The sequence below is a fragment of the Haliotis rufescens genome, unplaced genomic scaffold, assembly GCF_023055435.1.
Source record: "Haliotis rufescens isolate VD_foot unplaced genomic scaffold, xgHalRufe1.0.p SCAF_1, whole genome shotgun sequence".
NCBI classification, from domain to species: Eukaryota; Metazoa; Mollusca; class Gastropoda; order Lepetellida; family Haliotidae; genus Haliotis; species Haliotis rufescens.
In genome coordinates this window covers 49,288,829-49,316,008 of record NW_025963779.1, presented here as the reverse complement: position 1 = coordinate 49,316,008, position 27,180 = coordinate 49,288,829, and the positions used below count along the sequence as shown (strand labels likewise).

The following is a 27,180-nucleotide window of genomic DNA, read 5'->3' as shown; positions in this document are numbered from 1 at the left end:
GCTTTGCGAGTTTAAAATAGGGGGGTCGTGCGAGAGTCACACCAAACTCAGGATACCTGGATCCTCCAAGACCTGTCCAGGAGCACGAGTTTACTTACGGTTAGCTGCTCATCGAGCTAGCACGGTGAATCAACTTGCTGCAAACTTTCATCAGTCTACTTGAGTACGAGTTACGGGCCAGACGATTAGAAATTGCCTACGCGCAACTCATATCCTTGAACGACGGTCACGTGTTTTGCCGAACCTTACAAGTCGTCATATTGCCAACAGACGTCAATGGTGTACACAAAATACTAAGTTAATCGTCACTGGTCACGTGTTACGTTTTCAGATGAGTCCCGACTCACTTATCACTTCCTTCATAGGCGTGTTCGTGTCTGGCGACGTCTTAATAAACGTCAAGCCAATGTCAACCTGAGACGTCATGACAGATTTGGCGGTGGATCGGTTCTGGTGTTGGGTGACATCACTATGAATGAGCGAACCCAACTCCACACTATGGAAGGAAAGGTCACTGGACAGTACTATCGGGACGACATACTGACATCTTTTGTTAACCCTTTTGACGTTTTGTTGACGTTTTGTCCTTCAGGACGACAGTGCCCATGCTCACCGTTCATGAATCGTCAATGCTCACCTGCTGCAGCACAACATCCACAGAATGCCAAACCCAGACCTTTCCCCATCTGAACACTCAGCGGATATGATAGGGAGCCGTGTGAGTCAACGTCAACATGAAATACCGCTGATGTGACTTTAAACCTCAACTCACTCACTCGTGTATGCACACATACATAATGCATACACCTCTCACAGTTTTCCTGGGTATCAAGCGGCGACATGTCGCCAATAGAAACGCCTTCGATTAGCCATTGAATGTTTCTTTGGGGAGGTAATCCGCCCAAACGACTACAGATAAGGATGAAGATGCATTACTGTCTAGGATTGTTTCTGATACGACTGGATATCAAATGATTGGAGAAACACACAAAGACGAAGTAGGACTTCATCTTACGTCTGAATACTTTGGTATGGGGATGGATCTAGTAAACATCCTGTGCCGTGTTCAACAGAACATGCCTTTGTGTATTGGTAATTTATAAAATTATGTGAACAACTACAACATATCAATAAAATATATTTTGACTAAGGCAGTTATTAATATCAGTTTCTACAGAACCATAAACCCCTGGCGTCTTGTACAAATATTTCAAAGAGCTTTATACGAATTAGCCCAATAGTTGTTGTTACAACACACAAGTCATGTGAAATGCTTTCAAAACGTTTAATGTTTAACATATGAACGACATTTTTAAATTTGACACATAAGTGACAGAAATTATGTCCGTGCAATTCCCTATCTTGTCTTGCACCATGGGGTATTTTTCAGGTGAACAGTTGACTTGCTTTTGCGTGTGTTTGTGACGGGTGACATCAGTGGGGCATGATACGTGTCGCGAACACCTTGTATAACCACTACTTGATAGTGATTCATAAACACATGCTCTCGACATAGTCGGGTGCAAGTAAGTGTCTCTGCTTTTAGCAGATATTTCTGGGGCTAGGAGGTGGAGTGTGTGGAGAGGGGTTGGTATGATATTTGTCTTAGGACAATATAATATTTTGAACATCCCTCCCCATCCACCCTTTTTCAGTGATCTGTTTTCATGACCCATAATAAATGACATGTCACTAAATAATTTTAAAATATATCACTTTCTACTAATTTAGAAAAGGAATTCATCGATTATATTTATAAGTGTGAATACGATGGATTTAGATAATGAAACTTAAGAAGAAGTAAAATGTTCCTGCATTTTCTAAATCCTAAAGCAAAAAAATCCAAAAACAACACAATCCACAGCAAGCCTTCCATATTGAAGTTAATGTAATCAAACATTCCAATGTAGAGGTCAGTGCATGTTAAAAAAAGATATGCCATTTGGCTTTAGATGTTTATGGTTCTGTGCTGACGTGTAAGCAAAACTTTTAACATGCCGGCCCTGTTCCAACTCTCTGTAGCTGACAGAACAAGCCCGCCCTGCCTTATATGAACAACGTCACGTCACATGATGACAGAACAAGCCCGCCCTGCCTTATATGAACAACATCACGTCACATGCTGACTGCGTCACATATCAACGTGACAGCAGCACCTCTCTGGTGCATGGCTGGGGACATCTTGCACAGCAAACTACAAATCACCTATTACAAAATCCCATCTTATTGACGTATTTAAGTAAAGTGCAAACCTTACCACCTGAAAGATAGAAAAGTCGATACATTAGTGAGCAATGGCCGTTTGTTTAGTCACTAGAACTCCTGCCTGAAATGTATCGATTGTCAACTCTCGGTGGCACGGTAACAATTACACAATATTGACATGCACATCGCATCGATGTTAATTTGTCATTTTCTTCTGTATGAATAATCGTCAACAAAGTGTCACATGGCGTTAATATCTGGACCCGCAAGCTAGTTGAGTGTTTACGACCCTAGATTTGCCCAGCTCAAGTGATAACAGTCGACCTGTGGCCTGTCTTTGAGAACTGATATAACACATTGAGGTGAGGTGATATTGGGTTTAACGTCGCGTCCAAGATTATTGCACTTATATAGCGACGTGCATGATTGCACTGGTCGGACTGATTCCGATTGTATAGTCCTTGTCCACTGAGATACCATATCGAAGTTTAACATAAATACCACACTCAGACACACTATACTGACTACGACCCAACCAGTCCTTGTTTAAGCCCTTTAATGCCGAGCGCCAGACAGGGTAACAACAAGTACCATCTTTTAACGTCTTTTGCACTACCACTAGACCACGGAGGCGGTCACTGATATTACACATTGAGGTGAGGGGTATGAGGGGTCCGAGTATCCGGACATTAATGATACTGACTGAATTAATAATGGACTTAATAAACACTGGAAATGATATTCCCCAATTCTTAGCTGATCACATTTCTCCTTTAAAAAGCAGATCTTTGTATAGTCTCTTTCATATAACTCAGACAAACCTATCTCGTTCGGCAAGGGTGGTAACTGGACTTTTACAGCCTCGGGAAGATGCTGAAAGTAGCACGTTTTTATCCGTTGTATATTTCTTGCCAAGAAACCCACCCATTAAATGATAGATAATATTCCTTGTCCTAATTCATATCCCACCTTATAAATCCATAAAACACCTTTGCCTCGGGAAGATGTTGAAAGTAACATGTTTTTATCCGTTGGCTTTTTTCTTGCCATGAAACCTGCCCATTTTATGATAGGTAATATTCCTTGTCCTATCACACTCAAGGCAGAAAAAGATTATTGCGTCTTGTTAATATATAACACAGAGTAAAGTTAAATTAAAGATAGTGGCTCACGAATAGGAAGATGACACTGACTGAAATGAGAAAGAAGGATCTTTGCTGGAGGTAATTACTGCACCTTTCTCACATTATCTCATGTGTCTCAGGTCGGTAGTGGGCCACGTGGTGTACATTCATTTACTGCAGACACAGGACGTGTCCGCAGGACTTTGTGTTTCACGTTCACTTGATGCAAACATTCATATATAATTGTCTCCAGTAAGATGGACAAGTGTGTACAGTGGTATGGAAAGATAAAGGTCAAACACAATACTTGTACATCACACGGATTAATGTTTACAGGCAGCTTTTATGAGCTAATCCAAATCGCCTGAGCAGTACGTTCCTGGCTTCCTTCTGATTAATCGCACTGTCAACACAATCATACACAGCATTGGCATTTACGAATTCATGATGTAATGGATTGGTGGTAACATGGCTTGGTTTTTTCATACAGCTAGGGAAGCCTTGAAGAATGAGCTAACATGTTGTTGTCAGTTCTCATTACACGTGTGCACAGGTAAACGTGGAAGCGACACCCTTACTCAACTGTGTGACATCTTTTGCTCAGGCTTGTGTTGCGTGCGCACAATGTTCCTACACAACAGCATATTTGTTGTCGCAGTGTTCTTAACCAAATTGTGTATAATTTCGTGCCTATTCTCCCTTCAAAAGAAAACCCCGAAGACACGCTTATCGGTATGTCACATTTCTCGTTTTCAACTATTATGTTTATTGCTCGAGAGGGTGAGTTTTACATACACTACCATGTCGCTTTTCGAACCGGAAGTCATGTATATACATGTACCGGTGTCCATTTAACACCATGTGGAATCGTAATGTACGTATTGGGGCCTAAAGACATATTTACGATGGCATGATTTCTACACACACAACGTGAGTCACTGGTATGAAAATATATATATAAATGTGCAGACACAAACATAAAGATGATGTTCATTCCAACATATCTCCTCACACAAGTAAACTGTCGATTGTATTACAGCCTCGTGACCAATTAAACGAGTGAACTATCCTGGATTTTGTCCTGGATTGGTAACGGCCTTCGCCGCCTTCGGTACTCCGTCGTTATCGACCTTTCGTAAACTAATCCATGTCCACGAACCAGGGAATACTAAAGAATGGTTATTTTATTGGATGTTTATTGAGTATGTTGTGTTATATGTGTGACCGCCCTTTGCCCTTTTCTCTGGGTACGCGAACAAAAGTTTCCTGACAAAACAGATCTTGTGCGCCAAATAAGGGAGACTACTGCAAATACCAATCCACTTCTAATACCATATACTTTGTATGTTGTAGTGCGTACAACAACAAAACAGCAATACATATCTTGTTTTTGTGATGTGTATATGCCCTGAAGACAGTGTCAAAGATTATGTACACAAGTCGCAATGGAACAAACATAAATTGAGCAGGACACCTTTAATTCGATCGACTCTCTTTGATGATGATTGGCATTTCATTATGACAAAGTGTTATATTTAATCGAGTGTACTCTTAACTGTATATCGATTCCTCGTGGTGTACGCGATGCCTGGAATGATCGTGTCTTTATGCTACACTGTGTGTGTTTGTTGTCTTAACGCGGCACCAAGAAACATTCCATCTGTAAATAGTCGAGTCTGGAGCAGATATATATAGTGATCGATATTGTGAGCAAGATCCGCGCCGTCGGGGTACGACGACATGGAATCAATCAAGTCAATGAGCCTGTCCACCCGAACCATTTGGTTGCCTCTTACGACCAGCATATGTTACTGAGGACCTTTTCAGAAAGAGAATCTCCACGGTGGCTACACTATGAGCTGTCTTGGTTACGTATAAAGGACCAGCTGGTCATCTCTGTACAATTATGTTCAAAGTCCCGGAACTGGTATGTGTAAATGGATTGCAAACACAAATTGTCCGTTACATTTTCAGTGAATCATTTGATAGCTTCTCTTTGTTTGTTGGTTTGCTGCTTACCGCCGCACTCAGCAATGTTGTAGCTATATGACGACGGCCAGTAAATAATCGTGTCTGGACAAGTCAGTCCAGTGATTGATATTGTGAGCAAGATCCACGCCGTCGCAATCAACCAAGTCACCGAGCTTGAACACCCAATCCCTTTGGTCGCCTTTTACGACCAGCATAGCTTGCTCGGGACCTATTCTAACCGGGGATCCTCACGGAGCACTGTGCTTGTTTACAATACTGGGTAGAAAACACATAATCGCAGAAGGTTAATTCTTTTCCGTGCCCTCCGGCCAGGACGTATAGAATTAAGAGAATTGTTTTCGTCACAAATTACATTATCTTTGCAAATACACCAAGGTCAATAGGAATGAAACACGAACGTCGAAACTTACAACTAATCAAGGGTATCAAACGTCTACCGACCGAAATCAAAGACTACAATGTTTATGTTGTTCTGATTGCAGGTGGCACATGTCTTTGATCTTCAGTAAGGAAGCTGGCACTGGAGACACATGAACTAAATCTACTTGCTTCAGTGTATGTCTTTATATAACTAGAAACAAGTACGATTAAATGACACTTCCAGATCTGTAAAGTTCATATTTCATTATACAAACTGGATGGTAGATTAGACATGGACTCAAATGAAATTAACGACAATGAAATACTTGTATTCAGGAAAAAGTATTATGCATAATTATTCGTGTGTATCCAGTGCTACGTATTATGTATAATTGTTCATCTGTATCCAGTGCCACGTATTATGTATAATTGTTCATCTGTATCCAGTGCTACGTATTATGTATAATTGTTCATCTGTATCCAGTGCTACCTATTATGTATAATTGTTCATCTGTATCCAGTGCTACGTGTTATGCATAATTGTTCATCTGTATTCATTGATGCGTCTTATGTATAATTGATCATCGATTTTCAATGATACATATTATGTATAATTGTTCATCTGTATCCAGTGCTACGTTTTATGTATAATTGTTCATCTGTATCCAGTACTACGTATTATGTATAATTGTTCATCTGTATCCAGTGCTACGTTTTATGTATAATTGTTCATCTGTATCCAGTGCTACGTGTTATGCATAATTGTTCATCTGTATTCATTGATGCGTCTTATGTATAATCGGTCATCGATTTTCAATGATACATATTATGTATAATTATCCATCTGTATTCAGTGATACGCACTATGATAATGATTCACCAATACTTTTCAACATCTGAAAAACCAGTGATTCATATTTTAAGCAAGGTCCAACGCCGGATGATACGTGTCGTGTGGCTGGAATTTTCACGGTCAATCACGGTATATTATATTAATTTGGAAACTCAAACTTCAAGTTGACAATATATTTTGTTTAATAATCCAATCATTAAACAAACAGCTGTCAGTTGGCCGCCTGAGCACGTTACAAGATACATCATTGACGTCATCCCACTACCCTGTCCACATTCTACAATTGATAGTTATGTAGTTCTATTTCAACACAATGAAGTGATATCAATTTCCTTCACAGTGAAGTGAAATAATCAATTACCTTCAACATGAAGTGGCATATGAATGTGATATCATCAGTTTCCTACACATGGATGTAATATCAACAATTACTAACACGATGAAGTGATATCATCAATTACCAACACCATGAAGTAATATCATCAATTACGAACAGCATGAAGTGTTATCATCAATAACCAACAGCATGAAGTGATATCGTCAGTTTCCTACACATGGATGTAATATCAACAATTACTAATACGTTGAAGGGATAAAATCAGTTACCAACACCATGAAGTGATATCATCTGTTTCCTACACTTGGATGTTATATCAACAATTACTAACACGATGAAGTGATATCATCTACTACCAACACCATGAATGGATATCATCAGTTTCCTACACGTGGATGTAATATCAACAATTACTAACACGATGAAGTGATATCATCAACTACCAATACCATGGAGTAATATCATCAGTTTCCTACACATGGATGTAATATCAACAATTACTAACACGATGAAGTGATATCATCAACTACCAATACCATGGAGTAATATCATCAGTTTCCTACACATGGATGTAATATCAACAATTACTAACACGACGAAGTGATATCATCAACTACCAACACCATGAATGGATATCATCAGTTTCCTACACGTGGATGTAATATCAACAATTACTAACACGATGAAGTGATATCATCAACTACCAATACCATGGAGTAATATCATCAGTTTCATACACATGGATGTAATATCAACAATTACTAACACGACGAAGTGATATCATCAACTACCACTACCATGAAGGGATATCATCAGTTCCATACACATGGATGCAATATCAACAAATACTAATACGATGAAGTGATATCATGAAATACCAACACCATGAAGGGATATCGTCAATTTCCAGCATCTCAAAGGGATATAATCAATTTACGACTGATTATGAATAATGTCAACTATAACAAACACGCCGTTGCTAACAAAGCTATGCGCCATCTGAAGGAAGCTCAATGCAACTGCATGTACACAGTGACAGATGCCAATGGATTGGTCTGTGAGAGCAATGACGTGCACGTCGATATGCAACCAACACAAAGTTCTATCCCGACATATAACTGGCCCATCCTTGTAGAATCGATAGTGCCCGGATGTAGCCAGGGAACTCACGTTTGACACTTAACACTGGTGAACCTCCAAGTCTACTTTTAACGCGACGCTGTGGTTCACGGAGAATTCTGGTGATCTTGGTCGCTTGTCAGTGGTATATTGAGTACTGTTTTCAATCTATAGGCTTTACATACTATTCGTGAAAGTGTAAAACGGTCCCGGTCTGGATTATTGAATATTTAAAAGGAAACATTAGGAAACTGTCTTTAGAGGAGAAACCAAAAGATTTTTTCATGAAAAGTATGTGGAATCGTGATAACCAATCTCCAAGGAACTGTAGAAGACTGGATTACAAGCACGTGTGCCTCTGAGTATTATTCTAAAAGATTGGAATTACCAACAAAAGCATAGATTTGAAATTACCCTGAAGAACGCAATCCTTTCGTTTTGAACACCTTTAAAGTAAGTACAAGTGAGCCATCCAATCATCCAATATAGTACATGTGTATCAAACATTTTATTTTGCATGTTCATGTTAAATTATATTTGTATCAAAAGGAACCAAGGAACTGTAGAAGACTGGATTACAAGCACGTGTGCCTCTGAGTATTATTCTAAAAGATTGGAATTACGAACAAAAGCATAGATTTGAAATTACCCTGAAGAACGCAATCCTTTCGTTTTGAACACCTTTAAAGTAAGTACAAGTGAGCCATCCAATCATCCAATATAGTACATGTGTATCAAACATTTTATTTTGCATGTTCATGTTAAATTATATTTGTATCAAAACTCGAATATGATTCAACAGTATCGCGAATACAACATTCATTTTCAAAATATTCTAAAAAACAAGAAATATGTTACTTTGCATTCAGACCTTCGATACAACGATGTCTACTTAGTGTAAGTACTTAATAGCATTGCAAAACCAGTCGGAATGCGAACCAAAATCTGTAAGGTTGCAAAATGAAATGCGAAGCATGTAAATCGTCTGGAGGTTTCACTGGGTATCAATACTTTCCTGTAGTAAAATCTCTGTCCGACATTTGAATTTAACGTTGAATCGGTTCTATTCTACATGCGTTGATCATATTTATTAGAACAGCTTTTGATTGTCGGCGTTGTACTATCCAGTCAGTTCAGTTGTCATGTGACGTCACTCACTGTGTCATGAAAGTATAGCATGTTTGAATACTCGAAGGGATTTCAACACGCTGGAAGCAAATGTAGCACTTCCCTCGCATTATCTCCTACTAAGCGTTGCTATTGTAGTGCTTCCCTTGCGTTAGTTACAACTAAGCGTTGCTGTTTTAGTGCCTGCCTTGCGTTATTTACAACCAAGCGTTGGTGTTTAAGTGCTTCCCTTGCGTTATTTGCAACCAAGCGTTGCTGTTTTAGTGCCTGCCTTGCGTAATTTACAACCAAGCGTTGCTGTTTTAGTGCTTCCCTTGCGTTAGTTACAACAAAAGCGCTGCTCTTTTAGTGTTTCTTTGCGTTAGTTACATCCAAGCGTTGCTCTTTTAGTGGTTCTTATGTGTTAGTTGCAACCAAGTGTTACTACTACAGTGCTTCTCTTGCATCAGCTAAAAGGAAGCCTTGTTATTTTAGTGCTTTCTTTGCATAAGTCACAACCAAGCGTTGCTCTTTTAGTGCTTCTCTTGCATTAGTTACAACCAAGCGTTTCTATTCTAGTGCTTCCTTTGCATTAGCTTCTACCAAACATTGCTCTATTAGTGCTTCCATATCAGTAGTTACAACCAAGAGTAGCTTTTCCAGTGCTTCCCTTGCATTTGTTCATACCAAGCTTTGGTGGTTTATTGATAGGACCCCTATATAAGTTAATGTCGCTTCTCAGTTCACACATTTCAAATTTAATCAAATTCGTTATTTATATTATATTTAAATTCCTTTTTTTTTCAATTGTGCCGCCGTTCTTTTCCACTGGTTTACCCACGTGACCTAGAAATAAAAGAGACCGGTTAAACCGCCTCATCTGAATTATATTTAAAAATCTGCATAAAGAGTGAAACAACACACGTAGCAGTCAACAAGACAACAACAACAACAACAACAACAACAATAATAATAATAATAATCCTCTTGTGAAGCATCTCAAGATTCATGATGAAAACAAGGCATTCCACAGTTTTCTTAAACGAGCCAGAATGTGGGACAGTCATGTCAGTGTTGATTTTGTTGATGGTTCTGTACTGCCGGACGGTACAGAAATGTGTGTCAACCAAGCGAAGTGCCATATGAAATCGGCCCAGACTCAGTTTTTCAAGGAGAGGCTATCTGAACGACCACTGCATCGAGTTTATGTGCAGTGTGTTGAGTTGTTCAACAACCCTGCAGAGTCCTTCGCGATCGCTTGGATGAAATCGACTGGCCTGAAACAGTGAAACAGAAGGCTTTCTCTTTGCTGCCCAGGACCAGTCACTTCCCACTCGAAACCGTCAATGTGTGATTTTGCATAAAAATGTAAATATGAAATGTCGAATATGTAATGAATTGAATGAGACTGCCCAACACATTGTAAGTGGATACCCAGCTTTGGAACAAGCACAGTGTCTTAAGCGACATAATGGAGTGGTTCGATCCTTTTATTGCCATCTTCGCCATGCTGTCCAGGCCAACAAACCTGATCTTGTCTTTTTTCCTAAATCCAATGAAATCATTCATATTGTTAAATTTCCTCTCCCTTTTGAGAAGTCCCATTTGCTGTCTGAGCTTGACTGTACAGGATCACACAAACCCTCTTTTGCTGCATTTTTATTCTATAAATAATAATTATAATAATGATACTAACAACAACAACAACAACAACAACAACAATGTGTTTGTATACAGCTCATATTCCTGCATATGGCATATGCCCTATGCGCTACCCAAAACGCGTTATTGATATAATGCTACTTATAATGCACTAAGAAGCACTTATGCCTCTCCAAGCTCGGCGATGTGGTCCTCTGGAAGACAGTTAACATCATGCCACCCAACATTGTGTAGTTGATAATATTGATTAGCTCTTAAGTGTTTAGATGTACTTGTTTCAGGTTGCATAATTCACCTCAGATACATTGATCCTTCCTAACCTCTGTTTTAGATAGATTCATCTCATCAGGGAGCGTTTCTATTTCTACCCGATATCCCAGCTAGGAATGCTCTAAATTTTGTTGACCGAGCAATATCTTCGCGCCGGGTAGGGGTATGGTATACATTAGCAGTTGTATGAATGGCATAGATAGTAGACTGATTATCAGTACTGTTTGTAGGTTATGAACTTACGTACAATCTTCCCCTCTCTCCATCCTCCACGCTTCCTGTCAAAATGACATAAGCAATGACGATTTGTTCTGAAGATTTCATAGATTTATACCAGCAGTTCGTTGATTGCAATCACAAACGTATCATAACCGTAAACAGAAACGCATGAAAGAAGCCTCTGCCTGGAGAAATGGGGGACAAAAAAGTGGAAGGGTGTTTTTCCGTTAACAATATGTGGGTATAGTCATGACCGAAATACATCAAGCCATCCACCCTGCACCTACCCAAATACAGTCGACTGGTTCATAAAGGTGGGTATCATCAAACAAGAACGCTTCAATATTCTGGATAATCGAACAGTGTCAAACGAATCTCGGTGTACAGCAGGTGAACAGAGAAAATTGGTTTTATCCGATATTAGCATATGGGATGAAATCATTTTTTGAACAGAGGCTTTGTGATACAAGTCAGAAATTCATCAAAACTCAGAATTCAACCATGAAATTAACAACGTTAGGACTGACATCGCTGCTGTTGTAAGAGGGGGTCTTAAGTTATCTGACATCAAAATTAACCATGTCGAAAGAAAAGCATCTAAAACAGAATCTAAAGTTGGTGATGTTATTGCCACACGTCCATTAAAGGACGATAAACATACCACCCTTAAGACAAAGTCTAGGCTTAATACGCCTAGAAATGTAAGGATGTTTATATTATACCATACACTACTTCCAGTCAGTTACGTCAAATGCAGAACTTGAGAACCATAATTAAAATATTTGGCGGGGATAAGGCGTAGATAACAGAGTCATGCCAGGGAACAAACAACGCTTCAACAGACAACTACGAGGAAAGACAACGTTCAAGTAGCCATGATAAACGTCAGTCACGCTCGACTGGTCAGTATAATTGTTTTTAACAACGAGCAGTGAGGACGCGACGATAACCGACACCAAGACGACTGGTAACAACCATGTCAACCACGAGTAAATGGAAATAGTCGAGGAAGAGGTCGTTGGGGGTTTTGGGTAGGAAATAGGTATCTAAAGGTTTGGGGAATGTTACTGGCTGGAATGAAGATTCCACCAGGGAAGACGGAGATGTGCATGTTTAGCGGAAAAGATCTTTGATATTGTAGATGTTGCCGAAACACACCTCAATGTTGAACATCGTGTAATGGTACCTTGATATGTATGGTTCGGGCAAAGCGGAACTAACATTTTTCGAAAAGCAAAATGTTCTTCACGTGGAATCCAAATTTCGAGTTTTTTTAAATAGACTTGACACAACGAGAAAATAATCGAAATAACGAGAAAGTAATGGAAATAATGAGAAAATAATCGAAACAACGAGAAAAGAATCGAGTTTTTGAGATAAACTTGAAATAACGAGAAAATATTCAAAGTAACGATAAAAAATCGTTATTTCGAGCAAATACTGGAAATAACGAGAATATAATCAAAGTAACGAGAAAATACTCGAAATGTCGAGAAAATAAAGGAATTCAAAGGAAATTTCGATTTAAAAAAATAAATTAATGCTAACTAAGTGGCATCATTAGGCTTTCGTAGAAGTGCACGTCACAATGTTAATGTCCTGTAACTTGAGAAGCGCCCAGCAAAACACTGATGCGGTGTTACCCAATTTCGTTAAGAAACCGGACTGTTCGGGAATCTACCTGGTGATCAGTGCACCTGGCCCCTGTAGAGTAACAGTGTTGTGGAGGACGAGGGGCATGTTGCTATCCAATTCATGACGATTTTCGGTTTAATTTTTGTCAACACGCATCTTAAATACACCCATCTTATATATTTTTTCACTTTTAGAACATTTTAAAATCATGTTTAAGGTCTAGTAACGATATGCAAAATAAATGTTTTTAGCCAAAATTAGTTTAAAACGTCGTAGGAACCTGTTTAGTATTAATGCATAAATAGTTGTACATAATTTACTAATAATATTCTGTCATAATTCCATAAAGAATGGCTAATTTATAAATATAATAATATGTACTATGTATTGTTAATTGGTTGAGGCTTCTATATAATACACGCCCGTCGGAAAATTCTGTTTTTGACTGGAGTGAGTGAGTGAGTATGGTTGTACGCCGCTTTTAGCAATATTCCAGCAATATCACAGCGGGGGACACCAGAAATGGGCTTCACACATTGTACCCATGTCGGGAATCGAACCCGGGTCTTCGGCGTGACGAGCGAACGCTTTAACCACTAGGCTACCCGACCGCCCCGTTTTTGACTGGAAGAAAAGAGGGATGACTTCAGCTTTTCAAATAGTCAACTTTATGTCGAGCAATATTCCAGAAGCTCCCGCCTTTAGTGTTTACACTTCACAAAGTTTGATTAACAATCGAGCTTACTTTTTCTCCGAAGATATCAAAGAGCCTTCATAACACAGTTGTTTGATCAGGGTTAACATTCAAAACCTTAGCAAAGCTTCAACAAGTTATATGATAGACGATGTGAAGGACATTTCCAAATTTGTCGCATCAGTGACCATAATGGTGGAAATATCCGATACACTTCCCCATATTAACTTGTATGGTTACAATGTGTGAAGGCCATTTCTTGTGTTGCCCGTCGTAATATTGCTGTAGAGCTACGTAAAATCATACTCACTCACTCACTCGTTCACTCACTCACTTGTACTTTGTGTTCGGATGTTTGTTCAAGTGAACAATTGACTTGTCTTTGTAAGTGTTTGTGATAGTGCCACCTTTTCGCGAACACTTGCTTTCATCACCATTATATAGTGATCAATAAACACATGCTTATGATACAGTCGGATTCGCACAATGGACTCGGCTTTCAGCAGAAAGTTCTCATGATTACGAATATTTGGTAGATTTAAACTGTATTTTGCATTGAATGAAACGCTGTGACGGGACATCGATTTTTACGAAAGCCCTAATTGCTTTCCGTTGTAGGAAAATGTGTTATGATCTTGCAGGGATCAAATATTTGTATCTACTGAAACACAGATTTTATCAATAAGCAATGCAAATAATGACACAGTTGTTTGGAACACATAATATAGAACTTAAACTAAGACACCTCAAGAATATTAATTTTGAAAATGGATCATATAAAAAAAAAAAGTTGTCCGGCTTAAAAATTAATGTAGATAAGACAATAGCAATATGGATAGGCTCAAAAGCGGGTAGCAATGATCGATTATGTCAAGATTTACAAATAGAATGGCACAATAAGGAATTTGAAGTACTAGGAATTATGTTTAATCCAAACTCAGGTGAACTCTGGATAATCAATACAAATGAAGTAATAAATAGTTTGCTTGCAAATTGGAGAAAAAGAAATAATAGAAAGAAAAAAACAGTAATAAAAACTTACAATTTTGTCTCAAAAATAAAAAAGACAAAATATAAAAGATCACATTGACAAGAAAATCTGAGGAGGGTGGATAACGTATGGTTAACAGTAGAGCCTTTATTGACGCATTAAAACTATCTCCTCTCAGATTATAGATACACTTTTAAATCTAACGTTAACAAAAAATGGTCACTTATATTCTCAGCATATAATTCTTAGCTCTCTGTTGATACATGCTATGTTTGAGTCTGTGTGTGTTGCAACCTTTTTAGTGTTCTTAACAATAAAAACGAAGAAAAAACCCAAAACCCAACAACCCTCCCCCCAAAAAACAAAAACAAAACAACAATCCAAACAAAATAAAAACAAATAAAAACAAAAGCCAAAACAACAACCCAAAAACCAAAACCAAACAAAAACAAAAACAACAACAACCCCTCCCCCCCCCCCCAAAGAAAACCACCACAAAACAAAACAAACCCACAAAACTAAACTATACAAAAACAACAAAAAGTTTATGGCTTTCGAAACCGTGACACAACAGACTTTCTTGAAATCAATGTACTTTCATGCTGTGCATAGATGTTGCAATTCCCTCATTTGCAGTGCCTTTTGTAGATAATCAACGAACCGGTTTTTAACCAGTGAATCCATTTGAAAAGTACGAGCTATTGTATTGCTCTCTGTGAGAAGACAGTATGGTTTGAGATCAATCATATTTACCAGTCTGTTAACAGAGAGAACCAGACAATATACACCATAAAGTAAATAATTACAATTACTCAACACACTTGAGTCATCTTTACGAAACATATTTGTTCCGTCTATATATATAATTAGATTCACGAAATTTAAACATAGTTATTCAAAACCAATTTGCTCCTCGGCAACACAGCATATAATATCATTTCCACATATATCCACATATAGTCGGATTCGTACAACGGACTCTGCTTTTAGCAATGATTTTATTCGGCATGGATGATTTTTTTTCTTGTGTATAATTCAGTGATAAATCATCTCGCGTGAAATTCTAAAACATGATCTCAAAAACTGATATTATGTCTTCCCGGAAATGGCGGGAAGAAATATAATGTCCTCATGTTTTACAAAACCAAAATGAATATTTCTAGAAAATAATGTGTCGTTGGTTCCCTTGAATCGTTGGCGACTCCTTTCAGAGAACAGGATCAGTTAAAGAATACTTCGTTTTAAGCAACCTACATCTGTGCCTTCAGCAAGCATAAGCATGTATAGGGGCGGTCGGATAGCCTAGTGGTTAAAGCGTTAACTCGTCACGCCGAAGACCCGGGTTCGATTCCCGACATGGGTACAATGTGTGAAGCCCGTTTCTGGTGTCCCCCGCTGTGATATTGCTGGAATATTGCTAAAAGCGGCGTAAAACCATACTCACTCACTCACTAAGCATGTATAGATGCTTTGTGTGCGACGAAAGCCAGGGTGAATGGATTTGAGGAAAGGCCTCTCAAAATATATTATTATAAACACAATCTATACAAGATTTTATCAGATACATGGAAAAAATACAGTATTGTTGTTTGTAAGTAAACTTTTGATATATTTTAGATTCGTCAACACTACAACGATGCAGTCGCTGCTGTTGGTGATTGTAAGCAGCTATTTGCTGCAGGGACCGATGAGCCGGGTACTTCCACCGACAGAGGCGGCAACAGCTCTGCCCATCAACATCACTGGTTAGTGGACACGTGGGAAAAAACCAGTGTATATGTTGTCGTCCGCTAGGAGTGCTAGGTTAACGCAGAAACAATGGTGACATCAGTACTGAACATATTAAAGCACAGCTTAAGCTCCAGCCAATGCACAGTCCCGCTGGAACTGCATGTACCCAGAGGCTTACGGGGCTTACACAGTAGAAAGAGGAAAATGCCGTTTGCGCGACTCGTTCACTATAGATACACAGATATACTAATCGTAGAACTCGAATATGGTCCCTGCTCTTAGATATGAAGAAGGCTCGTGGGAGTACTTATCGAGATAAAAGGAACAGGTGGAACAACAACAGGGCTTGTCTGTATCTTTATATAACGACATAATACTGTCCCTCGTTCTCATCTGTAATAGGTAAATTGAAATAGTGTTCTTGTTATGTTAGAAATAAGAAATACGGGCATAGAGAAACATTGTTTTATTTTCAAGTATAGTGGTTTTATTGTCTCCGTAATGTTTTGTGATTTAGTGACCACAATAAGTAAAACGCGTATATGGTGTTTTTATTGTGTCCACAATAAGTAAAACGGGTATATGGTGGTTTCCTTGTGTCCACAATAAGTAAAACGCGTATATGGTGGTTTCATCGTGTCCACAAAAAGTAAAACGCGTATATGGTGGTTTCATTGTGTCCACCATAAGTAAAACGGGTATATGGTGGTTTCCTTGTGTCCACAATAAGTAAAACGCGTATATGATGGCTTCATTGTGTCCACAATAAGTAAAACGCGTATATGGTGGTTTCATTGTATCCACAATAAGTAAAACGCGTATATGGTGGTTTCATTGTATCCACAATAAGTAAAACGGATATATGGTGGTTTCATTGTTTCCACAATAAGTAAAACGGGTATATGGTGGTTTCATTGTGTCCACAATAAGTAAAACGCGTATATGGTGGTTTCATTGTGTCCACAATAAGTAAAACGCGTATATGGTGGTTTCATTGTGTCCACAATAAGTAAAACGCGTATATGGTGGTTTCACTGTGTCCACAATAACTGAAACACGTATATGGTGGTTTCATTGTGTCCACAATCAGTAAAACGCGTATATGGTGGTTTCATTGTGTCCACAATAAGTAAAACGGGTATATGGTGGTTTCATTGTGTAAGTAATAAATGCAACGGGTATAGAGTGGCTTAATGTGTCAGTAATGAGTATATAGAGGTATTCAATGCCAATTTGCCAAAAGGGTTGCTTTGGCAAACAGAAACAATTGTCACCTTATGTCTGTCGTAAGCATATCTGTGTGTAGAAACAATGATTGCGTTGCGTCAGTTATCGGCAATACGGCATATTGAAATAATTTCAGTCAGTAATATTCGCCATTCTTATTCTAACCTATGACATTCAGCTGAGCCAGAAACGACTTCTGAACCGGAAACAACTGCTGAACCTGAGACAACCTCCGAACCGGAAACCACAGCAGAGGCCGAGACAAGCGCAGAACCCGAAACAACTTCTGAACCGGAAACCACAGCAGAGGCCGAGACAAGCGCAGAACCCGAAACAACTTCCGAACCGGAAACCACAGCAGAGGCCGAGACAAGCGCAGAACCCGAAACAACTTCTGAACCGGAAACCACAGCAGAGGCCGAGACAAGCGCAGAACCCGAAACAACCTCCGAACCGGAAACCACAGCAGAGGCCGAGACAAGCGCAGAACCCGAAACAACTTCTGAACCGGAAACCACAGCAGAGGCCGAGACAAGCGCAGAACCCGAAACAACCTCCGAACCGGAAACCACAGCAGAGGCCGAGACAAGCGCAGAACCGGAAACCACAGCAGAGGCCGAGACAAGCGCAGAACCCGAAACAACTTCCGAACCGGAAACCACAGCAGAGGCCGAGACAAGCGCAGAACCCGAAACAACTTCTGAACCGGAAACCACAGCAGAGGCCGAGACAAGCGCAGAACCCGAAACAACCTCCGAACCGGAAACCACAGCAGAGGCCGAGACAAGCGCAGAACCCGAAACAACTTCCGAACCGGAAACCACAGCAGAGGCCGAGACAAGCGCAGAACCGGAAACCACAGCAGAGGCCGAGACAAGCGCAGAACCCGAAACAACTTCCGAACCGGAAACCACAGCAGAGGCCGAGACAAGCGCAGAACCCGAAACAACCTCCGAACCGGAAACCACAGCAGAGGCCGAGACAAGCGCAGAACCCGAAACAACCTCCGAACCGGAAACCACAGCAGAGGCCGAGACAAGCGCAGAACCCGAAACAACCTCCGAACCGGAAACGTCGGGGGAGCCTGAGGGAACCAGTGAACCTGTGAGTGAAAAGGAGGCGGTTCCTGAAACGAGGCCATCAGTGGCAGAAATTGTCATTCCTCCATTTGCTCTCATGGTGGTTATAATATTCGGTAAGTAAAACAATACGGAATAGATAGCCTAGGAATGTGTAGCGTATATGTATTACAGATGGAAACGAATAAGGGAACAATGAAAAATATAGGGAAATTAGCTTTACTGTCAGTATATTTGAAATAGCGCACATACAAATTCTACACATGTAAGCATCAAATGTCGGTATCTTGAGTGTCCCCCATGTCTACGGTTGACATTTGGTAGACAAAGCTTGGAACCTATGACAGCATATACCTCTTCTGAATCTAAAGTTCGGTGTTCCCTTATTCATTTTCATCAGTATATTTTGAGGCATTCCATTTTCTACACGTCCTTTGAAGTTCACAAACCTCGAAAAGAAAATCATCGGTTTGACGCATTTTGTCCGGGTTCATGAATGTCGAATGAACTTCATATTCTGAAACACAAAGAGCTTACACCTGTATAAATCAGTAAGTATCTTTGATGTTTTTATGTAGTGTTGAAAACGCCTCATCCTTCATAATTCTGTTTGAAACAAATGGTTATATTATTGCAAATATTGCAGGGAAAACCTCAGGCTTTGAAAAGTCCGTTTATCCCTTCGTACGACGTTTAGTTCACAAGTGGGTAAAACACAATTAATAGTCCATCTCAAGGGCTTTTTAGATGTAGTTCACATTGATCAATATAAATGACCCATTTCCATGTTTCTATGACTTGGATCCATTAAACTGTTTATACCTAGTTGTGAAGCGAGATGGAGGTACGAAACATATACAGCATATATTTAGATTACAGTCCAGGGGGGGATACTTAATGAGGATATGGGACTAATTATATTTGGGATCTTGTATCATTCTTGGGATATGTCTTCAAATAATTATATCTAATTATAAGAATGTACAGCAAATGTCAATCATGACCTAATCTTCCTGCAGGTCTCGTGTTCCTCGTGGTAAAGGCGCGTTTCACAGCCGTTCCTTCCACTCTAGTCAGCATGGGTAAAACCGCTATGAGAGCAATGTGGCTTCAAAGGGCCAAAGTATCCTGTGAACTGAAACCAAAAATCATCAGCATGGAGAATAACAACCAGGAAAAACTCGTGAAGGATGCCGACGACGAATTCCTTACACCCTTTGACATTGAGGTCATCGGTAGCCTCAGAACCTCCCACAACCGACCACTGGAACTAATTCGAATCGCACTTCCGGCAGTACTCTCCCTTGCTCTTTGTCCTCTGACTCTGTACCTCTATGAACCCTTCACCTTGTTTCTGTGGCCCAAAGACCAATACGCAACTCCTCCTGACATCAACGACGCCATTGCCTGTTTTCTAGCTCCTGCTGGACTGGTGTATGCAACGTCGTTTGGCTTTGCCTTCCAGTCCGCTCTCAACAAGCAGCACGAGATCCTCACTAAGATGACAGAGGAGATGAGCATGATAGATCACATAGCAACATTTACTACAAAGATTCGACTGCCCAACAAGAAGCTGAGGCTTGATATCTACCGGGCAATAAAAGCTGAGGCTATATTCATGGTATTGCAACTTCTGGACAGGGATCCATCATCATATGTCAACAAACCTAAGGAAGACGTGAGAGGTAGGATACTTCAAAGACTTTTATAAAATAATACGTGTGCTTCTTGTCCTAAATCCCGAGGTTGTATTAGTAACTCATTGATTATTGTGATCCAGTTGTTTGTGTGTTTGTTGTTTAACGCCGCACTGCGCAATATTACAGCTATATGACGGCGGTCTGTAATGAGTCTTGACAAGACATTCCAGTGATAGACATCATACCAAATCCCAGTTATACATGTATTCCCCACTCAGAAACAATATACTGTCTGCGAGCCGACCAACGACGAGCGCCAGGCAGGGTAAAAACAAGTACCATATTTCAACGTCTTTTGGTATGATGCGGTTAGGGATAGAACCACCGACCTCCGCTCTAAGAACATACATTCCATCCACTGCGGTTATATGTACAATAGAAGTAATCAACGTGTCTGATACCTTCCCGTACATAAAGGCCATATACATTTAAATACACTTGGTGATTTTCTTGTGCTGCGGATGTTGTGGGATGAGGGAATCCTTATTAGTTAGTGTGACCGTCTCCGTGGTCTAGTTGTAGAGCGTCTGCCTGGGTAGCGGAAGGTCGGGGATTTGATCCCTGGTCGCGTCATACCAACAAACTTTCAAAGATGGTACTTGCAGTTACCCTGCCTGGCGCTCGGCATTTTAGGGTTCAAACAAGGCTGGTCGGTTCGGAGTCAGTATACTTTGTCTGAGTGGGGTATAAATGTTACACTGTGGCATGGTATCTTAGTCGGCTGGCACTTTATATTCCGCATTAGTTCGGACTAGTACAAGCAGTCACACACGTACATGCACGTCGCTCTATAAGTGCAATAATCTTGGCCTCGACGTTAAACCATATTTCACCTCACCACCTCATTAGTTTGTGATAAGATGTTCATAAAAAAGTTGAAAAATGCACAATGCTTTACGATTGGCTGCCGAATTCCAGTGATATATCGATGCTGTAATAAGTATATGGTAGCAAATCCATATTAATGACTGCCGTTTATGTGAAAACATATGTTTAATGTCATAACGGTCGATACATAAATTCATTCTGAAAATGAATGCACGATACATCTTGTAGACTTGCAACACCAATACGCCATCAGAATATCCAATACAAAATGACAGATAAACAATCACGGGTGGAACAGTAGTATTAACATGTTACCCTGTTATCCTGCTAAACTATCATGGATAAGTTACCATCTCATCGATTACAGCAGAACACATTGGTTTGTTTGAATACGAACACCGTTATACAAAACATCAGAACCTTGCGCCCTCCCTTTATCAGAAAGCAAAGAACAAAACAACTATTGAATAAACTGCATCCAAAATCTACCGAACAAAAGGTTACTTTTGTTCAATATGTTTTGGGATATGTTTTGGGAGAGAAAACTGAGCACACCATTTCATGAAAGTATCCAGAAAAATATTCATGATCCGTATCATTTTTCTGTTCAATGCACAAACATGGAAATCACGTAATTTACGTAGTTTGCTGTGCGATAAACAAATGTCTTGGCATGGACATGTTCAAGCATCAATGAACCAAGTTTCGCTTTGTTAGTATTTCAATATGGAATCACAGATGCGTACCATGTGGGGCAATTGTCGTCAAACACCTCGTATCTGCGACGCTTTTTGGTAGTGCATTAACAAAACTATTAGTTCAGGCACAGTTTGGACGTGTAAAGACAACGACAAACACAACAACAATCATAACAATAAAGCATCCAATATTGTCATTGAACAGGAATACGTACACTAAGGTACTATTTACAATGTTGACGCAACTGTCAACAACTTTCAATTCAAACGCAACGGCAACAAAACAACTGAATGAGCACGAGCATTGCGGTATTATGATTCACTTGACGTGTCTAAGATTTATTTCTCCAGAGACAATGCAGCCGTGCGTTTTAACGTTGTCCATAACATGTATATTTCTTGAACTTTTGACCCCCTGTCCATGACTACAGCCTATTTGGAACTCTGATCGCTGCCGTAATTTCTTTGTCCCCTCATGATAATAACTCTATATTCTTTCACTACAACCAGACGCATGTGTTATGTACGATATGGGCATGCCTCAGTCAACACGGTGTCAACCGCACAGATGTTCCACCTAATGTTTAGTGATCGATATCAATCATTGAACACCCATGCCCACCAACCCTGATTTATATGTTATTGATGGGTGGTTTCCAGGTATACCCGTAATTCTTGTTGATTTCCCATATAACTGCATTATGGCTATCATAGAATTGAATTGATATTACATTAGAAAATCGAGCTGATCATGTCAATAAGTCTGACACTCTATTCCCATGTGTGTAATCTAAGTGATCGATGTGGACGTTCAAAGAACACATCTTGCTGTGTGTCGTAGGGTCATTTGCGGAGCACTATACAGCTTAGGTTATCAATACTGTTTATTTATCGTTTAACACTTTTGCAAGAAGCGCAGACTCCTGGTAAGTGTTTCAGCGTCTGAGACAAAGTGCTAAGCCTACAAGGTTTTCAAGCGGCATGGTTGAAGTGCTTGTCTTTATCTTTTTAGAAGGGTGGCAATATTGCTGAAACGTTGCCCATGCAACGACAAATTTTAATTTACGTGATATCCAGAATTATAGACCAGTAGCTATAACAAATCTCAACACAGTCGGTGGCCATAACCATGGACCTAACTTAGGCCCGTGCCAAAACGTAGCTTTGAGTATTGACCCCTACTACGCTATGAACAAGAATTACTTTTGTCAGCATATGTTCGATAATGCAATAATTATTGCTTTGAAAGACAACAATGATTTAAAGGTTTTAACTTTTTATCTATTACGTCCAAAAGAAAGCAACATTAACGTCGCCCTGGATTTTTTACAATCATGATGATACCATAAATCTGTCTATTATTATCGGCTACTAGTTCTTATGTCACATATCCTCAGTGACGGAGTGATGTGGTTTAACTCTCGAGGATCCAGAAATCAAGACATATGCCATAACACCCTCAATGCCTTTCGGCCATGCATGTCCCTACACAAAACGCAGCCTCACGAGACCCTGGAATAACCTAGAGCTCGTTTTTATGGTACGAATGTTAGTAAATGTAGGTTTTTATTTCAAACACGGAATGTCACTGTTTCGTAAATATCAATCTGAAACTTATACCGTTGTTCCATAAGTCGCGTGTGTGGTAATAAGATATAAAAAAAAGTTAGTCGAGTGAAAATAACACAGTGTTAACTCTTATGAGAGAATGGTGCTGACGGTAATTGCACTGCGAAATGCGACATACTTTACACTGTGTACAAAAAACCAGAAAGATTATATGATAATCTGAATCACTCGTTTTTGTTGTTGTTTCAGTCAAAATTTGGTCTGTAGTAGACATTCTGCGACAAGTGGATACGGACAGTAAGCATCACGTGGACAGAGTGCTACTCGAAAAAATAATCAGTAACATCGTATTTCTCAACAGCGTTTGTTCCGACCGGATGGGTATTCTTCACGCACGGATACATCCGCTGAAGTAAGTACCCCTGTGGATATATCAGGTCCAATGTCGTTCTGATCGATACAGCTGCACAATCACAAATATGAGTGAGTGAGATGTTACGTCACTTTAGCATTATCTCGGCAATTACACGGGCTTCACATAGTACGCCTGTGGACAATCGAAAACCGGGTCGATGCAAACGCAATACTCCACGCACTCCACTGGACTACTCCATTACACCTCTCCTCACTCATTGAATCAAGACCGTATATGCATATTCACAAAATGTAGCAAACATGACTTGTACATGTACAAACATATATATGATTCATATAACGCCCATATATAACGCCTTGGCAACCATTACTGTCAGCTGAAGTTGACGTTATTGAATATGTCATCCACCCTAATGAAAGTGACTGTCGGAAATCTAAGATTAAATTATCGTTAAACAAATATTATTAAAATTTGCGTTGACCCTCTGTTTAACAATTCGAAAAATATTATGTTTTACAATGATATTGATAATGTAAGTATGTACACTTCATCAATCCGCCAAACCGTATTTCATTTAGTTCATAGCATGAGGCAGTTTAAGACAGTTTAAGGCAAATTCATTATGCTGATGAAATGCGATTCTCTTCGTTTCGGTTTATGGCAGGTGCGCTTGTTTCTTCTTTATGTTCCTTCTGATAATATATGAATTAGTAGTCAGCATTACATGTCATTAAAGTTACCGTTTTTGTACTACTTTGAATACAAGTATTGACATTTCTCGGCAAATCCAATGACAACCTCATATGTTGATGGAAAACGCAAATGGAAGACATTGCAGGAACATTGCATAAACAAGTTCAGCTACAGTCAAACACCATTGTGCCGAACTTAAAGGGACCTACGTAATACGAGTTACCCGAGGCTCGACAAGAATGAATATGCAGCGACCAAGCTTTTACTTCGAAACAACCATTCGACACATCAAACACAACGATAAAATAGTCTTTTTTCCACATCAGAATTCTTTTTTCATATTTAGCGTATCATTACTTTATCAAGCATATTCAGGGCACATGTGTGATATAACGCTACACAAATGCTTAGCTCTATAAATGTTCTCTGATTCTTTTCACTGTACAAGTTTCTCTCTCTCTGTGCGAACATTACTTCTTCCTTCAGATGGGCGTTCCTGGAGACACTGGGCTTCTTCTCCTTCATAGGAATCCTTCTTCTCCACGCATACTCCTACCGCATGGAACTTGTCATGTGCATCATCACCGTCTTCTCCATCAGCATGCTGTGCTACGTCGTGTCTGACCTCGACTCGCCATTCAGCGGCTTCTTCAGGGTCGACCTCTCCGTCTTGGAGGTGGTCATCGAGAGGCTGGCTGCCATGTACGAGCTGGCGAAGATGGGGCACAGCAACTTGGTCTTCTATCCGGAGAAGCAACCAACTAGCGTTAACAAAGCCTCGGAGTACACGAAAACGAAATCCGACAGGGAGAGAGTCCAAGCATGGTAACGCAGTATGGCATGACACCATTACCATTTCGTAAGAATAGACAGAATAAACATCAGCCCATGATTTTGGAGATGGGAATACAATGATTTTGTTGATACATAAAGTGAAACTGTGCCGTGCTGGAAAATCAATAACGTGCACGTACAATTCAATTTGTAAAGACTGGAAACGACTGGCCTGTTACAGCTGGCATTCTGTATGTGTAGTAAATACTGACTAGAGATCCACTAGAAAGGGCATCAAGCAGGCTTATACCAGTGTCACCGTCTACACTCTGAGTGACTACTTCAATTAAGGAATACATCAGTACTTCACGTTATAGGTTCCACGTGCCCTTTCATCCAGCTTGTTTGTGTCACAGAACAAAACATTGTATTGGGACATTTTAACAAAGGGATTGTGCGAGTATTGTGTTGTGTTAAAATGTAAAATGTGGCCGACGGTATGTGCACATCCTTAGCAGATTTTACTTGTAGAAATGAAAGGCATCAACTCATATGGAAGATGCAAGGAGGAATTCTGCGGCGTGGAAGTAAACACTCACAATCAATTGAATACTATTAGATTGATACAAGAGAGAGAGAGAGAGAGAGAGAGAGAGAGAGAGAGAGAGAGAGAGAGAGAGAGAGAGAGAGAGAGAGAGAGAGAGAGAGTTTATTTACTTACTTGTCACGCGTTACAGTTGTCAAAATTAATAGTATTTCTTATCGTGATAATGCTGCCTTGTTGCGGCGTTGAAGGAAAGAGTGTATGTATCTGATGTGACGTGGTAGTCGGTAAGACGTATCATCTATGGAAGGGATGTCATGAGTCTGTGTTCAAAGCGAAGGTATGCATGTATATGATGAGAGGTAGGAGACAGAAGATAACCTTATGTAGAACATACGTAAACGGTTATGTAACTCATGACAACACTTTCAGAACGCAGAGTTTCACTATGAACTATGTATTTGATGTTTACTGCAGTAATTTTGAATACCCTTCTTGTAATACCTCGCATATTGTGGTAAATACATTTGTATATATTTGTTGATAGACTGTTACAATGTGTGTATAATACATATACATCTTAACGCCACCCATCATCACACTGACTGTGATATGGAAAAAGATATTCTATGTCATTCATTTGATTAGAACGATGCTTTCTTTGTAAATGCACTTTAAAAACTATTTTTTTGCCTTTGTGTATTCGTTATCATATACTACCACTACCAATATACTATTACCTATTATGCTAAATACTCTCTTGTAGAAATACGCCTATTGGAAAGATAGGTTGGATCTCAATTGCCCTTGAAGATTCAATGTGAATTCTTGATGATATATATTGTCAGACGAATTTTGCGTGTATTCGAGACGCTTATCTTTTCTTATCGCCTAAACACATTTGTCCCCCATTTTACCCCACGTTCTGGATTCCAGTTGCTCACGTCCGACAAAAAGAGGAACAATCAGAACGGACGAGGACAACACATTAATTAATAGGACACCCCATTGGAGCAAACAACAGAACAAAACAATAGACGTTGTTTTTCTCGTAGAATTAAAAATAACATCCTCAATGAATTCGGTGAAGATGTACTTTTTCTATGTCGTGCATCTCGATTCATACGCACAAACAAAAGGGGTAGGCCAGATAACAACGTCCGCATGCTGCCAGCTGAGGTCACATTGAAGCAAGAAAGAGTTCTTCACTGGATTTGTTATCAGTCGAGGGTACTTGTCATCTTCGGCAGAACACAAGCTGTGTCGTCACAGGCGGCACACAAATTAAACTTGGAAGTAAGACTTGGGAAAATGCTTCTCGGCCTTTTTAAATGAGCTTAGGCCATCTGGTGTGTGTTTCTCATCTTGCCCCGGTCTCGCAGTGACCACACTC

The 27,180-nt window shown here is 39.7% G+C and overlaps 1 protein-coding gene across 2 annotated transcripts; it reads left to right on the top strand.

Moving 5' to 3' along the window:
• Positions 1–8,022: 8,022 nt before the first annotated feature.
• Positions 8,023–26,641, top strand: LOC124131417 (calphotin-like). 2 transcript variants are annotated; one of them, XM_046494694.2, is made up of 6 exons: positions 8,023–8,443; positions 16,186–16,313; positions 17,705–18,721; positions 19,625–20,290; positions 23,650–23,812; positions 24,956–26,641. In XM_046494694.2, exons 2-6 carry the CDS (start codon positions 16,205–16,207, stop codon positions 25,296–25,298), a joined length of 2,298 nt encoding a protein of 765 aa, XP_046350650.2. In that variant the 5' UTR covers positions 8,023–8,443; positions 16,186–16,204; the 3' UTR covers positions 25,299–26,641. The 2 variants fall into 2 exon arrangements, with proteins under 2 accessions (XP_046350650.2, XP_048252991.1); XM_048397034.1 differs by lacking the exon at positions 8,023–8,443 and adding an exon at positions 8,582–8,678.
• The last annotated feature ends 539 nt before the right edge of the window (positions 26,642–27,180 follow it).

Bases quoted from the DNA above. Each gene is read 5' to 3' on its own strand.
- LOC124131417 (XM_046494694.2), top strand. From the start codon at position 16,205: ATGCAGTCGCTGCTGTTGGTGATTGTAAGCAGCTATTTGCTGCAGGGA. The intron at 16,314-17,704 runs GTTAGTGGACAC...TATGACATTCAG, and splicing joins TCTGCCCATCAACATCACTG to CTGAGCCAGAAACGACTTCT. The intron at 20,291-23,649 runs GTAGGATACTTC...TTGTTGTTTCAG, and splicing joins ACCTAAGGAAGACGTGAGAG to TCAAAATTTGGTCTGTAGTA.